Raw genomic sequence first — 17,280 nt, forward strand, 5'->3', positions numbered from 1 at the left:
TTTGGCGGCAGAAAGGTCACAAATCATTACTCTGCATTTCCATTACTCTTTTTTCTCTTTTGACCTTTAGTGTCAGCTAACTCCAATGCATAAATCTGGGACATGTGTTCATTTATCTCAACACTTTCTTTTTTTTCCAGAGCACACAATATGTCTTTGTGTCCCTGGTGTATGGTTTTTAATATGACCTAAGACTTTCTACATGCTCTTGAATTCTTAATAGTTTCGGTGTGCTGTGCTGAGTACTCATGAAAAGGTTTTTAACTCAACGTGGAGCCACGATCACTCCTCTGACCTTTTAAAGCCTAAATCACTGCAGAATGGGGAATTTGGGAGGGGACACAGTAGCCACACGTGCAGAAAACAGGCATTCAGCTTGATGCAATCAATGACACAGTCTTCCCTCTTTTCCAGACTCCCTAAGTCGCCTAAGCACTTCGGAAATTATATACAGACTATTGGGGTGCTTGTGATGAACACTGACAAGTGAATTAGATCCTTATTTCTGATCTAAGCCAGCTGAGTTATATAGTAGGCTATCCATCATTTATTACAAATATTATATGCCTAGCATTGTATTACATCCTGGGAAGGGACATGGCCAGACATATGAAGCATTCCAGTAAATTCAATGAATATATATTGCTCCTAAAGTGAGTTGATATTTTTATACCTCTAAAGTCTAATTAATTGATGAAAGTCCACAATTTCATAAGTTCAAGAAACCTAAAGGTCGTTAAAGGAAAGCATAATCTATTTTTAAAAGTTCATTGAAATATGTCTCTAAAACTATGAGATCAACATTTTTTGAAACAGCAGCTATTGGGACTTTTCCTGTGTCACTGTCACATTGCTGTTAGTAATCTATAAGGATCCTCTTTTTGGTTTTATTAAGTTCTGTTTGTAGGCTCTAAATTTGTTAATGGTGCGGTGTCCATGAAATTTTACGATTTGCTCCTCATTCTTTGTTTGACTAAACCGACAAAGTCGAGAATGTTTCCTCCATTCAAATCCACCGTCTCCGCTCTCTTGCCTGGAGAGCGCCTCCATGCGCCATTTTGTGTTTATCTCCTTCGAGAACAACGTGATGTCTAGAAAGGACGGGAACTGCAAGACACTAAGTCTCAGGAGCACAGATGGAAATGTAAACAGGAAACCAGTGGGGAGTTAATTGTGTGGCATCTGGCACTCGGGTCTAGCGGAGGCAAATGCGCCATCTCACCACTGCCTTTGACAAGCTAGGGCAGCACCCTGAAGACAAAGGTGGAGGGTGGAGCCCCTCATTCTTAGGCCGCTACAATGATTCATTGTTAGTAGCTGCTAATGGCAGAAGGGACCTCAATTACCCTGTGCATCTAGGACAGGAAAAAAAAGTTACATCCCTTCCATATCCCCACATGCCACCAAAGAAAAATGAGAATTTTTCCATTGTTACATCAAAATGGTGTTATATAATGAAGGTTTTTTTTTTTCCCCCCTAGCCTTTTTCCTTTCCTGCCTTTGTTACTCAGGCTGTAGTCTTAATAGAAGACCACTACCACTAAATCTCTTTCTTCCTTAGTTCTAGCCCTGGTTCAGGTGGAGGTCACTGTGCCTGGAGAGGAGATTAATTTCTCCTTGGAGAAGGCTGGAAGAAACAGCATCAGCTGTTACATTCTCATTCATCACAAAAACAAAGACAGAAGTAAAAAATTTGCTGATGTACTTAGGGGAGACAGAGACCAACAGCGGTTGGGAAATTGGAATCAGAACAGTCTTAATACACCAGTTAACATACAGGAAAGGAGAGTTTTCTGGAAATAGGACTTGGGTACCCCCATGGGACTGTTTGAAGTGAAAGCATTTTCTGACAAGTGAGCATGGCTGTCTTGAGAACCAGCATGTACTGTCAGAGAAGGGAAGCTGGGAATTGGGAGATGGGAAATTTGCTGGTTCAAACCATCAACTTCATATATCAATTGTCCAGAATGAAAGGAGTTACTGACAAAGCAATCCTTCTTTTGTTCTCAAATTTGATGGATTGGTTGATCATATTGGAAACAAAAATTTGCTGCCACTGGAGAGAAAAGCAAAACTAAGGTCCCAAGCAAGATTTTGTATGGGACTCTTAAAGCTTACTAAGTATTAAATGAGACTTGTTTTTCCTACTTATTTCCAACGAGAAGAAAAACATTAAAAAGCCCATGAGATTTGGATTCTAATTCCAGTAGTATCATCAAGTTGTGCAATTATGAAAAAGTGGTTAATGTCCCTGGGTTTATATCTGTTTGTATAAAATAAACAGATTGCATTAGATCAACTCTGGGTTCCTCTAGTTATAAAATGCAATCATTCTAGTTTTGGGGTTAAATTCATTACAGGATTTGGCCATTAGAAAATACAGATAAAATTAAAATTGGACTCCCCATTTATTACCCTGTGCCACCTACTCCCAGATATTTGAAATAGCATCATTTGGGTAACAACAATATTTTTTGCTGTTTTTCTAACAAGTGGGCAAATAAATGTTTGTGGAGTAGCTACAAAATAAATTCCTAACTCTAGCAGCTTAATTGTTAAGTGCTTATGAGCTGAAAATGAAAACAAGTAAGATGAATAGCTCTCTGCCTGTGACTTTGGCACTTGTGGCTTGCTAGTTTGGCAAACTGAACACATCCTAAGTAAAAGTGTGAATCAAGAGAGACTGATTAATACCTTCTATGGCAAATGGCTTCCCCACGGTGAGAAGTTTGCAGTCAGCATCTATTGATACTTCATAATCCAGAAGGGCTTTGTCCATGATGAAGGCGTCTAATTTCTCTGGATCATGCCTGTATTTAAGGCCAAGAGAAGAAAAGCAAAAAAAAAAAAAAATGATTCATTAATGGACAGGAAGCAATAAGGCTGACAGCTGGCTTTTGTTTAGAGGACAGAAACCCAGACACTAAGGGCAGCACAAGCTAGCTAGCTGCTGACTCAGCCTTGCTGGCATCTCACTGACCTGTGGAGAAAAGAGGGAAAGAGACACCCTTATAAGACATCCTTGCTGTCTTTCCAGTGGGTTAATTTACCATCCCTTTTATTAAATCTAAATCTGGCAACAAAACTGGAGGGACTCGGAATTGAATGATAAAGTGCAAAGAGAAGTTTCATTTCTTTTATGTTAAGTGTCTTTGAGCTAGACATTGTAATCACTGTTCTCCACACATTTATCATTCATAATCCATGAGATGGTGTTATCCCATTTTAGTAGGTGAGAACATTGAGGCTCAGAGAGTTACAGTAACTTGATCCAGGTTATATAACCAAATAGGAAGTGGTAGAGCCAGGCGGTCTCATTGATCAATATGTGGACATTCTTATTTCTTTCTGTTATGATCATTGTCATAACTTTCAGAGATCATGGATTATTTCATATTTATGAGTTCATATTAAGGAAATGCAAGTAACAGATCTAGCACTCCAGAGGGAAAGGGAGTTTATGGCTCTTTAAAGCCTGTGGGCTAATACTTCATAAATGGAAGGGGAAGGACATCATGTGTAACAGAGCTTATTGATCTGATCTATTGATACATCCTGAGATTTATGTTTCACCTCATCCCAGGGGGCAGTTCAGGCAGGAATCGTTTAAGGTGGGTCTCCCTGGCCTACGTCAGGGAATCATCAGTGAGCTGGACTTGAGATACCAACAGACGCCTTGTACATCCTTCATGTGTTCTTCTCCTTCATGTGTTATTTGAACACAGGCCTAGAGAGTCCTGAGGAAGGCGATGTCTTGGCACTGGCTGACCTGCCACTTACAACAGGGCAAAGATAGAGGAGCTTTAAAGGAAACTGTTCCAGGTGTATGCAATGTATCTTGCTGTCAGCCACCTCAAATCTTTTTTGGAAAGGTGTAGAACACACTCATTTGAGGTGACTTTTCCACCCTGAGGGTTGTCTATACTGCTTGGCAAAGAGCAACTCTTCTTAATTCATCTGGGCTCAGTCATTCCTCATTTAGAGCCAAAAATGAGGCTGCAGGTATTCAATCAAGAAGAGTGGCTTTTAAACTCAGAAAAGAACATGGCTAGGACCCATCAAAAATCTAAAAGGAAAAGACACTCCTAGACACCACTAATATTTATCATCAGGCAGGAAATATACCTTTACATAGATGACCTTGTCTGGGCTGTACATGGATTACATAGCAAGTATGTGAACTTCCCTTCTCAGTGCTAGTGATCATTATTTCCTCCTTCTATTCTTCCAGGAAGTGAAACAGCCCATTCAAAATGCAGCCTCTTTCCCACGGGTATTGGATTTAAGTTCCAATGAGGTCTATATTTACCTTTAACCAAATGAAAAAACACCTCCTAGCCCCAGGCAGTGGTAAACTTCAGAAAGGGCTGGGGAAGTGAACTGTCTCCTAGGAACTAATGATGAGGAATCTTAATGAAATCCTGGCAGCAAAACACAAATCAAGCCGGAAGCTATTTCTGCATTCAAAGTTTTATTGCCACAGTAGTAGAATGTACTCGGGAGCTATATAGCAACAAACTACCATTCACCAATATTCTATAAATATTGGAGGTGGCAGAAACAATAGAACAAAGTTGGGGTTCAGTTTTTCTAACCCATAATTTCTGAGATCTTGCTTCAGTGGTATCCTTAAATAACTACTCCTGATTTTGGACTGCAAAGTGTGGTTAGCTATAACAGGTCCCTGTTGCACAGGAAGGCAAGAAGAAATCAGCACAGACTCCCTTGGGCTTCTGAGCCACTGTTGAGGAAGTAAATGGGTATGATACAGGTATAAGAAGATTCTAGACTGGCTGAATTATCCTTATAATTGGCAGGATCTAGGGGAATTTTGACTGGAGAGGGGTGGGACAGGTGTAACTGGAACCTATCCCATACAAGTAATTCCAAGGCTGTGCCCAGCAGGCCAGTGCTCTGGGGTGTCAGGGGTAACTTGGGGATGATGCTTGCTTAGAGTGCTGGCTAAGAGCCTAGAGAGTGACCATAACAGAAGTAGAAAAAAAGCCCAGAAATAAGAGGTGAAGATTCTAATGATAAGCTCTGCCTGTATTCCAATTTTACTTCTATCAGTGAATCACCTGGGAAGCTTATTAAAATGCAGATTTTGTTGCAGTAAGTCCTGCCTGGGGCCTGAGTTCCTGGGTATCTAATGAACTCCCAGATGCTAAAGGGAACATGATGGTGAAGTATGGACTATTCCTTGAACATAAAGGACCTATTTTTCCAGTATGGTTCTTACACTAGTGTGCAGCAGTGGCTGGATTCTAGAACCTGTCTCTAGTTCTGACTCTGTCACTTGCTACCCATATTTGTACCCCATCCATGACCTTCTTCTTTTGGGCCTCTGCTTCCTCATCTGTGCTTACTTTTCTAAGAATTGCTTCTTTCCAGGCTGGAATGGGGCCAACTCCGAGCTTAGGGTCTCCTCAGGTAAAGCTGCCAGATTAAGTGAATACCTTATCTCACCCTTTTCATGCTACCAGAAGAGGCCAGTTCATCAGCCATTACTATCTAGCTGGGAGCCATTGCTGTCTCTTTCCCATCTTATTTTCTCTCTCATCCTTGAGTTTGCCTAAAGGAGAGAATACAGAAAAGGAGCAAAGTGGCACTAAATTCTGTGTCAGAGAGGGGCTCTAATGTTTTAATGTTTTTGCAAAGTTAAAAGTGCCATTTCATAGTACTTGAATATCATCTATAACTTTGCATATCTGAGAGCACAAGAACTCCTCACTGGACTCATTAAATGTCCATAAAATTGTTTTAGGAACCTATTACTAGAGCTCTTGAGAAACTCAGGGCCCTTATGTCCAATGAAATCATTTATTTATTTATTTTCTCTCTTTCTTTAAAAAGGAGGATTTCAGGGTGCATATCTTGCTGTTCTCTGAAAGATCACTGAGGTTGGCCATGCAGAAACTAGTTTCCTGAAGCCAAATGAGTCTAAGGACTGAAGGTGTAAATGGATGCCATTGTCCTGAGTCCAGTAGGCAGGAGGGAGCGGACTTCTCAGATGAGGTGGTTATCAGGCCCCACAGTCATGCATTTCCCCAGGCAGACTAAGCAAGCAGACTCATAGCCACACCATCCTCCTTTGCATTCAGATTCTGAATTATGGGCTCTGATAATCTGCCATGGCAATGTGATTGCTCTTGATTGCTTCTCATAAATTCTGATGAGAAGGATGCAGGCATGGGAATTATTGCCTTTTTATCTTATTTCCTTTCTACAGGAAATCTCTAAGATAAATTCCAGTTCCTTGTGGCAAGATGAGACAGTCCACAGGCTTAGAGATTCACTGTAATGGGAAGGGTTGCTTTGGGACACTTTATCCTCTGGCCACATTCCCTGAGTGTTTGATCATTTCAGCACCATTGTTTTCTCAAGTGATGTCAAGCCAGCATTTACTTCTCCCACCATCTGCTACACTAATGACCCCACTGGCACTTTATACAAAGCTACTGCCAACCTGGGACTATACAGGTAACTAGTAATCTAGGTCACAAAATTAAATGAACACTATTCTGTACTGTCTCTTGGATCTCACACAGAGTGAAGTATTACTGAAAGCAGAGTGAATATATTCAGCTGTCATTTTAAAAAATCAACAAGTACTCTATTAGTAGCTAAATGACTCCTCTTTCACTAAGAAATTTTTGGATGCAAGAGGTTGACACTCACTTTAGATACTCTACTCCATCAGTGGTGGCTGGTACATTGTACCTTCTCATATATTCATGCATCTCTGGGAAACTTTGCCTCACATAATCTTCAGCACTGCTTTCCCGGACAGTTCCAAAGCGGAAGCCTTGGGAGGGATGATGTAGCTATGAGGGAGAAAAAGAAATGTCTTTAATATAAATTATTCTTAGAATTGTTTTCAAAGTTTCCCTTTTCTACCATTCTTAGGAATATAATCATGAGGTAGAAATTTTTGAGCACACTCAGGCATAAATAAGCACATAGAAATACGCAGACATAGATATGAAGAAACTCTTTCATCCCAGCTTTCACATCAGTGATTGTTCTATCTAAGATTGAGCATAACAAACATAAAACAAAATTTTCTGCTTTATAGAAAGAATCTATCAGAATTCCAGTAGAAAAAGTATAAACTGGCATGTAGAATCAGTCTTGTTACTATCAATTCCCTTTCAGGCAAAGTACAATTAATTAAGCTAATAAATTAAAGGTAGTGTTCCACCTTGATCAGAAATCTACAAAGGTCAAGTTAAAGACTTCCACCTGAGTTTGAAATACACATGACTCAAAGTAGTGACTACTTCTCTCTTTTTTTTTAAAGATTTGTTTATACAAGAGGGCCTCCCCGGTGGCGCAGCGGTTGAGCGCTGGGTTGCGAAGCTGCCCGCAGCCTCTGCAGTGCCGGTTCGATCCCCGGCTGCTCCCCGGCCACCGGAGGAGGGTCCCACATGGCGCGCAGACCTCTCCTGCCGCCCGCTGCTCCCCTCAGCAGTGTACTTCGGTCCTTCTGCCTGCTCTGCTCCCCGCTCTGGCTCTGGTGAATTCTCTCGCCCTCCCGCGCTTCTGACTGAACCCAGTGCTTGCATAAATAAATAAATAAATCTTTGAAAAAAAAAATTTGTTTATACAAGAGCTGGGGTACAGGCCAGATGCGAGGGAGGGTGAGAGGATTCACCAGAGACAGAGCGGGGAGCAGAACAGGCAGACGACCAAAATACACTGCTGAGGGTGTTAGGGGGAAAAGGATGTCCCAAAGCTAATTCCATATAGGCTTTGTGGACTCCACCCCCACCCCAGGTCAAAGCCAAAGACACTGGGAACTCCAAATCCCATCACCACCAAAGGGAAGGTGGCTGGGACCTGAGGGTGGGGTTAAGCAGCCAGGTGGATATAAAAGGCAGACACGTGGGCTTTGGGGGATCCCCATTTTGGCTCTCCGCCAGCTCGCAGCGTCCAGCCAGCTCCGAGAGTGACTTTGGGTTTCCAGGTCGTCGGATCGGGTAGGACGCATTAAAGACTTTCCCTATTTTCTCCCTGAGTTGTACATTTTCCTTATTTCCTTTTCTCTTGTAAATAAACCTTTTATTAACCTTTTGTGTGTGCCTGTAGTGGAGTATTCATAAGTTCCTTTAAAGCGCGTGGGTGAGGACCCACAACCAGGAACCCGTTTAATATCGGGGCTGCCCTATAACAAGGGGAGCAGTGGGCAATACAGGAGAGGTCTGCCTCGCCTTGTGGGTTTCTTCCCGGCTGGCCGTGAATCAAACCCTCACTGCAGAGACCGCAGACAGCTTCACAATGCTGCGCTCAACCCACTGTGCCACTGGGAAGGCCCATGACAACTTCTCTTTTATGTTTTTTTTTTTTATGTTATAGTATATTTTAGGTATGTTGAATTTATTTTTGGTAATATATGATGATCTCTTTCCTTTAAATAAGTGTAGTGTCAATTGCTGAGTCATGCTGCATATTTGCTCAAAAGGACTAGCTTGTAAGACAATTAGGAGCATCAGACAAGAAGGGGGGCAGAAACAGACCCAGTAATGTTCTAGTTCTCCAGCATGCAAGACCTCACTGCAAGGAGGGCTAGCACAGTGGGAGATCCCACATAGGCTTCTGTCTGGAAGGATTATAAAGATTGAGCACATGAGATCTGTGGGACATGTTTAAGTGTTGGGTTATTTTAAATGGAGGAATGAACTGGAATGGGGACGTATTATGAAAACAGTCGAATACCCTGTAGCCAGCAGAATTTTAGAGATTGTACTTCTTGGTAATTATTACGGTTATGGTAAAGCTATGTAGCTGTTTACTCTGCTTTATGTTGACATGTTTAAGATTGGTTCTGACCTGCAACCCTGGGCCAGCAGTGCTCGGCTGAGCTTCATGGAGTTTATGAAGCTCTTGAAACTGTAGGCAACATTTTATGTTAATATGTACTTGTAATTTTCTTCTGTGAGATATTATAGTTTTTTTTTTATAATTAGTTTTTCAAGTTGCTTACAACCCCAAAAGGTTAAGAACTCAATGAATATGGTAACAGATAATTTACATTTGAAGATGAATTAGTTTGACACACACTAAAGGTCTAAAAACATGGCAATCGTGAAAATACTAGATGGCACATCCCCATGCAGTGTATAAATCACATTTGTGAAGCAAACTCATATGACAAATGGAGAAAAAGCTCTTGTATGGCATGAGTGAGCTGAAATACATGTAATTATTTTAAGTGTCATGATCCCTCATATTTATCACATATGTAGGTAAACACATATTTTGGAAGAAAAATATATCAGGATATTAGCAATGGTTGTTCCATTGGTATTGGAATTACAGGTTTATTTACTTATTTATTCAGAGATTGTGTACAGAAATATGCCACACTTTTATATATACAAAAATACCTTCTTTTTACAATCAGCAAAATAAGTGAGTTGTTACAGAGGGCCTGCTCTGTCAACTTTCCAAGTTACTGGGACCATGAAGCTAAATACTTGCAATTGTCACCAACCAGGAATTCATCACCTGGTTGACTAGGTGTGCCCTTGTGTTTGATGTGATTGTTCCATACATATATTAGAACAAGGTCTTTATGTCAGCATAACCTTAGTGAAGCATCAACAATAATAACAATAGTTAATTTGTTAAATACTTACTATGTGCCAATCACAGTGCTTAGTGTTTTACATGCATTATCCTATTTAATCTTCACTGACAGGACCACCAAGAGGCACTATAATTACGTCCTTTCTGAAAGGTTAGAAGCTCAAAGAAGGAAAACAACTGGCCTAGGATCCTACAGCTGGAAATAGTAGGGGCTGGATTAGGACTTGTTTGATTACAAAGTCCACGCTATCACTGACCTCATCACCCTGCCTTCCAGCTCATGGCAGCAACTAGAGAGGTATTTCTTTATTACACTCACTAGTCTTTTAAGATATTTAACTTAAGTCTCACAGCCCCTGATGATAGTCACTATGGTAAATTGCAGCCCCATGACTTGAACAAGGCAAATTGATCAGTATTTTCTTTGTCCAATACCTATTGATTTTTTAGGACTTAGATCAAGACTTTCTATATGAAGTGTTTGATCTTATCTAGTTTCATCCTCCTATCCAATACAACAATGACAAAACTAAATTACTGATTACTTATCTGTGCTAACACAGCAGCTTACATATACATGATCTGTAATCTAGGTATTTAATCATCTTTCACACTATTATGCATAATCTCTTCAATCTACCTAAGAAACTTAAGCAGTATTTCTATTATCTTTCCTTTATAAATGAAGAAAGAAACTAACAATTAGAAAGTTTGTTATTTGTGCAAGGTCATACAACTGGAATTTAAACCCTGACAATCTGGTAAAAAATAGTGAGCTTTCAACCACTGTGATCAAGGTTCTGATGCTATGACCAATTGACTCTTGGTCTAGTCATTACAAAATTTGCTACTAAAGTGCCAGGAAGGTAAATAAGAAATGTAAACATGTTTAATTCTCACAATAATCCTGCAAGGAATTATTTACAGATTGAGATCCTGAGATTTGGGTAGTAAAAGTAACAATCAAATTCTCAATTCAAGTAAGATTCAGCCTTTATTCTTTTTTTTTTAATTTTTTACATCATTGTTCATTTTTAAACAATATTTTCTTCCCCCTACCCCCTCAGGTGTAGTCCCCATAGTTTTCTTCACCAATGCACCCGTGCACCATCACCTCAGTCCCCTGTGCTCCTGCCTCCCTCCCTTGGATCCCTCCCCCTCCTCTTCCCCTGCAGGATGTCTCTGATTTATAACCGTCTGTTTTTGCTTTGTTGTGTTTTGTACTGTTATTATTTTTTGACACTGATGTTTTATATATTCCTGCTATAAGTGAAACCATCTGATATTTTTCTTTTTCCTTTTGGCTTATTTCACTGAGCATAATTCCTTCTAGCTCCATCCAAGTTGCTGCAAATGGCATGAGTTTATCTTTTTTGATTGCTGAATAATATTCCAGTGTGTATATATATACATCTTCTTGATCCAGTCATCTATTTTTGGTTATTTGGGTTGTTTCCAGGTTTTACCTATTGTAAATAGTGCTGCAATAAACATAGAGGTACAAGTGTTCTTTTGAATCAACATTTTTGTGTCCTTTGGGCAGATCCCTAGGAATGGAATTGCTGGGTCATATGGTAGCTCCATTTTTAGTAGACTGAGGAACCTCCAGACAGCTTTCCATAGTGGCTGGACCAGTTTGCACTCCCACCAGCAATGTAGGAGAGTTTCTTTTTCACCACATCCTCACCAACATTTGTTGTTGCTTGTTTTTTTGATATGTGCCATTCTTATTGGTGTAAGGTAGTATCTCAATGAGGTTTTGATTTGCATTTCCCTGATTATAAGGGATGTTGTACATTATTTCATATGCCTGTTGGCCATTTGTATTTCCTCTTTGGAGAAATGTCTTTTAAGTTCTTCTTCCCGTTTCTTCTTCTTCTTTTTTTTTTTTTTTAAAGATTTATTTATTTATAGAAGAACCAGAGTATAGGTCAGAGGCACAGGAGGGTGAGAGAATTCACCAGAGACAGAGTGGGGAGCAGAACAGGCAGATGGACCGAAGACACTAGTGAGGGGAGAAGTGGGTGATACAGGAGAGGTCTGCTGCACAATGTGGGTATCTCCCTGGCCAGCCGGGAATCGAACCCACCCTGCAGAGGCTGCTGACAGCTTCACAGTGCAGCGCTCAACCTGCTGTGCCACTGGAGAGGCCCACTTCTGCCCATTTCTTGACTGGATTGTTTATTTTGTTTTGTTGAGCCCTGTGAGTTCTATGTATATCTTTGTGATCAGTCCCTTATAAGTTGACTGGAATGCAAAGATTTTTTTCCCAATCAGTGGAGTGTCTCTCTGTTTTGGTTAATGTCTCTTTTGCTGTGCAGAAGCTTTTCAGTTTGATGTAATCCCAGGTGTTTATCTTTTCCTTGACTTACTTTGCTTTGGGTGATGAGTCTTTAAAGATGTTATTGCGATGTATGTCTTGTAGAGTTTTACTTATATTTTCTTCTATATATTTTATGGTTTCAGGTCTTATGTTCCATTATTTTATCCATTTTGAGTTGATTTTTGTGCAAGGTGAAAGGTAGCAGTCTAGTTTCATATTTTTTTTTTTTTGCATGTGGTGGTCCAGTTTCCCCAGCACTATTTATTGAACAAACTGTCTGTGTTCCATTGCATGTTCTTTGCTCCTTTGTCAAAGATCAGTTGTCCATATAAGTGTGGTTTTATTTCTGGACTCTCCTTTCGGTTCCATTGGTCTGTGTGTCTGTTTTTGTTCCAATATCAGACTGTTTTAATTATTATGACTTTGTAGTATAGCATGAAGTTTGGAAGTGTGATACCTCCTTTCTCCTTTCATCAGTAGGGCTTTGGATATTCGTGTTTTTTTATGGTTCCATATGAATTTCATCAGTATTTGTTCTATTTCTTTGAAGAATGTCATTGAGATTTTTCTTGGAATAGCAATGAATCTGTATATTGCTTTTGATAGGATGGACATTTTAATAACGTTGTCTTCCAATCCATGACCAGGATTTCCATTTTTTGGTGTCTTCTTCTATTTCTTTTTTTTTATTTTTATTTTTTTTTTATAGAGGCATGTTTTATTTATTTATTTATTTATTATATTTGTTTGTTTTGTTTATACATGCACTGGGTACAGTCAGAAGCGTGGGAGGGTGAGAGAATTCACCAGAGCCAGAGCGGGGAGCAGAGCAGGCAGAAGGACTGAAGTACACTGCTGAGGGGAGCAGCGGGTGGCAGGAGAGGTCTGCGCACCATGAGGGATCCGCCTCCGGTGGCCGGGGAGCAGCTGGGGATCGAACCGGTGCCGCAGAGGCCGCGTGCAGCTTCGCAACCCAGCGCTCAACCGCTGCGCCACCGGGGAGGCCCTTCTTCTATTTCTTTTAACAGTGTTCTGTAATTTTCTTTGTATAGGTCTTTCACCTCTTTTGTTAGGTTTATTCCCAAGTATTTGATTTTTTTTTGTTTCAATTATAAAAGGGATGGTTTTCTTGATTTCTTCTTCTTCAGATTGATTGTGTATAGGAAGACTACTGATTTTTGTGTGTTGATTTTGTATCCTGCTACTTTATTGAACTGGTTGATTATTTTGAGATGTTTTTCTGTGGAGTTTTTAGGATTCTTTATCTATATTATCGTATCATCTGCAAATAGCAATAGTTTTACTTCTTCTTTCCCTATCTGGAGTCCTTGTATGTCTTTCTCTTGCCTTATTGCCCTGGCTAGGACGTCTAGTATTATATTGAAGAGCAGTGATGAGAGAGGATGTCCTTGTCTTGTTCCTGACCTTAAAGGAAAGGCTTTCAGCTTTTTGCCATTGAGAATAATATTGGCAGTGGGTTTGTTGTATATGGCTTTTATCATGTTAAGGTATGTTACTTCTATCCCGAGAATTTCAAGGGCCTTCATCATAAATGGATGTTGGACTTTGTCAATGCTTTCTTAGCATCTATTGATATGATCACATGGTTTTATTTTTCTTTTTGTAGATGTGTTGAATTATACTGATCAATTTTCATATGTTGAACCATCCTTGTGCCCCTGGGATGAATCCCACTTGATCGTGGTGTATTATCCCTTTGATGCATTGTTGGATTCTGTTGGTAAGGATTTTGTTGAGGATTTTTGCATCAGTGTTCATTAGGGAGACTGGCCTGTAATTTTCTTTTTTTGTGTGTGAGATTCAGCCTTTATTCTTTTCCCTGATATACTGAGTTTCAATCATTTGTGTATCATGGTTACCTAGAATGATACTTGGCACCTGACAGGTGCTCCACACGTGTCTACTGAATTAATTAGCTTTGTCATTATTCTTTCTTCCATTCTCTCTTCACCTGTTCAATGTCTATTCATCCTTCTACTCTCAATCAGTCACCACTCGCCTCACTTGCTGTGATTCTATGCTACATCCTCCTCTCATAAACCCTCATAGAAAAGTATGGGTACTTTTCTTTTGTAGACCTTATCACATTGTGCTTTTTAAATGTCATTGTGTAATGGTTTCATGTCTAGACTTTCAGCTTCTTCATGGGAATGGAAGCTCTATGCAAACTCTATAATTATCCACTGTATTTTATTGTCTTCCATCACACAGTTGTTCCACAAATATACTTGATGAATGATTGATTGAAAACTCTTCTTTGAACCCAGGGGGAGATGAGAACTTTGTCATCCCACCTCCTTGCACTAAAGGGGCTAAAATATAGCTTATGACTCAAGTTTTCAAAGCACACCCCCCTTTTAAGGTAAAAGAAACGTAGGCTAGTAATAGAAATACTTTTGCCTTATATATGAAAAGAAGCCCTTTCTGAAGTCCATTTCCTTACATTATGTGGTGCCAATGCTTTTCTGGCCTATGAACTATTTCTAGGCAAACTCTCTCTTCTCAGCTGAGTCATTAGTATATTTCTTCCCAAGACACTAGGATCGGGAGTCAGCAGAGACAGGCTCAGGAGTCCAGTGGAGGACTGGCACTTTGTGCTCCTTCTTTTCAGACACTTTTGCTGTCTTTCACTCACGGGCTCCCATATCTACTTCACATGGCTCTAAAATCTGTGAAAGGAGCAGTTTTGGGAAAGGAATATCCTTTTAACATTAATGTAAATAACCAGAATCCATGAGAGGATACATTTCGTTTGCCTGACAGGGACCCCACTCCAACTGGCAGACGTTTTGCAAAAACTGAGACTTCAGTCCAAGCTACCACCATTTCAACCCTCTGCACATTTTCTCTTCCTCTCCCACCCAGTCAGCGTAATCTTAGAGCTCAGATCTGATCATGTCACTACTTGCTTAAGACCTATCAGTGACTCCCCATTGCCCTTGGGATAAAGTCCAAACTCCTGTGACCTCTGTTTGTTCCTGCCTTCTCTCCAGCCTTCTCTCCCTGCTCCTTCAATGGCCTTCTCAGCATTACCCAGTTCTCTCAGTTCTTCCAACATTTACTTTTCACTTGATTAGAGCTCTTGCCTGTAATCTTTATTCTGTGTAGAGTGCTTTCTCCTGAACCCATCTTTCCTTTGTGTAACTCATTCTTAATGTTGCTTCCTCAGAAGAAGCCTTAACTGACCCCCAGAGTCTATCAGGACACTAGAACCGGCATCATTGCACCTTGAAATTTCACACAGAACTGAAAACACTTGTAACGTTTGCTTTTTCTACTAGCTTGTAAGTTTCCACAAGAGCAGGGCCAAGTCTATCTCATTCATGTGGTCACAAGTCTTCAACAAATGTTAACTGCTATTATCTTCTTTCCCCCCTCCCTCCCCACCCCACCTTCCCCTTCCACCAACAAACAGTGCTTGGCACACAGTAGATGCCTGGCAAATATTGGTGCAATAAGTCAGTCATCATATTAACATGGAAATCTCTTAGATTACTTACATTACAAATATTGATAGCTTTTGTCCCACCTCATGTTCTCTTGCTTTTTAAAAATAAAATTTCTCCCTGAATGCTCACTTTAAGTCCTTCAAAACAATAAATTCTTTTTCTTTTCTCTGTGTGAATTTTTTTTTTTTTGGTTAGTAAGTGTGAGTTTATTTTATTATTTTTTTAAATATTTATTTATTTATGCATACAAGAACTGGAATACAGGCCAGAGGTGTGGGGGTGGTGAGAAGATTCACCAGAGAGTGGGGAGCAGAACAGGTGGATCTACTGAAATACACTGCTGAGGGGAGCAGCGGGCGATTCAGGAGAGGTCTGCTGCACTATTGGGTTGCTCCCTGGCCAGCCGGGGGATTCAAACTTGTCCTGCAGTGGCTGCAGACATCTCCATAGTTTGTGTCTTAACCCCTTGTGCCACTAGGGAGGCCCTCTGTGTGTGAGATTCTAATGGAAAAAAACAACATGCCATTCAGCAGTCACAGAATAATGGGCCCCGAAAAGGGTTCTAAGAAGCATCTGATGCAACCTGATGGACTTGCATAGCCCGTCCTGTGTGTCCATGTGGTGTGTAATTCAAACAGTGAGCGGTTTCAGGAAACTGGCATCAAGGAGGGAGCACAAAAGTAGACAAAGTGCTAAAGCAGTCGAACTGTATTATAACCACCTCCAGAAAGTCCCAAAGAGAGAATAATTTCTTTAAAGTTTCAGCTTAATATTTCACTAGCTCTTCCTATTCTTTTATACGTGTGTCAACCTCTTCAAGCCTTAGGGAAATATCTCAGGTTAAACTATCTATTTGTATGTGAATTGTTCAGTATTAATGGAATACTGAACTCTACTCAGCACAGCTACATGGAGAATAATCAGAGAGATATTTTGCATAAAGCAGAAAAGTGGCTCAAAATAAAATGAAAGCAAGCTCAAGAAATAACCAAACTACTTTGTTCAAGGCACATGCGATGCTTTCGATTAAAAAATACTCCCAGTGTTGAGCATTTTCATTTATGGTCTTCATTTGCATTTATCTGAGATTAGCACTTAAATAATAAATGGGGTCACTGGGCCTGGTATAATGCCCTTTGGAATTAGGTGGAAAGAGCCATTCCTAACTTGCCAAATGGAATGGGAGATACCAGGTATTGTGACCCTAGCTACTCCCCATGCATTATTTTATCCACTTAAAGTCTATGGGCTTTATAATATGGAGTGGTATCTGAGTTTGAGGGGGCTTTAAAAGTCACTTACTCTAATTATCCACTAATTTCTAAATCCTTTATAGCCAAGCTAAATATACCACTTGGAGCTTCTTCAAAACACAGATTCTGATTCACTGGTTCTAGTTTGGAGCATGAGAGTCTGCATTTCTAGCAAGCTCCCAGGTGATGCTGTGATCTTGGCTCATGGAACAAACTTTAAGTAGCAAGACTTTCTTTATAATACCAATATTAAGTGCCTGTTAATTCTCTGCTTGAATGCCTCCAGTGACAAGGAAATCACTTCTCCTGGGCATTCTCTTTGCTTCTGATGGATGATTTTGTGTCCCCACACAATCAATCTATCCATTTGCATTAATTAATAATAATTACATTAATATTCAATAATGAGTACACTATGAGTAATGAATATAGTGTTAATACTAATACTAAAATAACAGCTAATATTTAAATATATTTAGTATCTACTAACACACAGAAGTTAGTGAGATTGCTACTTTTATTATATGTTGTTACATATGAAAAATTGAGATTCAGGGAGATTTAGCACATTATCTAAGATTAGCAGAGGGTGATAAATTGAGATTTGAAAAATGTGACTCTGTCTGAATTAAAACCTTTACCTTTC

The 17,280-nt window shown here is 40.0% G+C and overlaps 1 protein-coding gene across 1 annotated transcript in view; it reads right to left on the reverse strand.

Annotated features, from left to right (window-relative positions):
* GRIN3A (glutamate ionotropic receptor NMDA type subunit 3A) overlaps positions 1–17,280 on the reverse strand; it is a gene marked incomplete at both ends in the record, with an annotated part of 150,100 nt that overhangs the window by 35,002 nt on the left and 97,818 nt on the right. Inside the window, 2 exons of the mRNA XM_084236392.1 lie at positions 2,695–2,810; positions 6,679–6,824. Of these exons, the coding sequence (XP_084092518.1) occupies positions 2,695–2,810; positions 6,679–6,824 (262 nt within the window). The remainder of the gene's footprint in view (positions 1–2,694; positions 2,811–6,678; positions 6,825–17,280) is intronic.

This window comes from Talpa europaea (genome assembly GCF_964194135.1).
Source record: "Talpa europaea genome assembly, chromosome: 7".
NCBI classification, from domain to species: domain Eukaryota; kingdom Metazoa; phylum Chordata; class Mammalia; order Eulipotyphla; family Talpidae; genus Talpa; species Talpa europaea.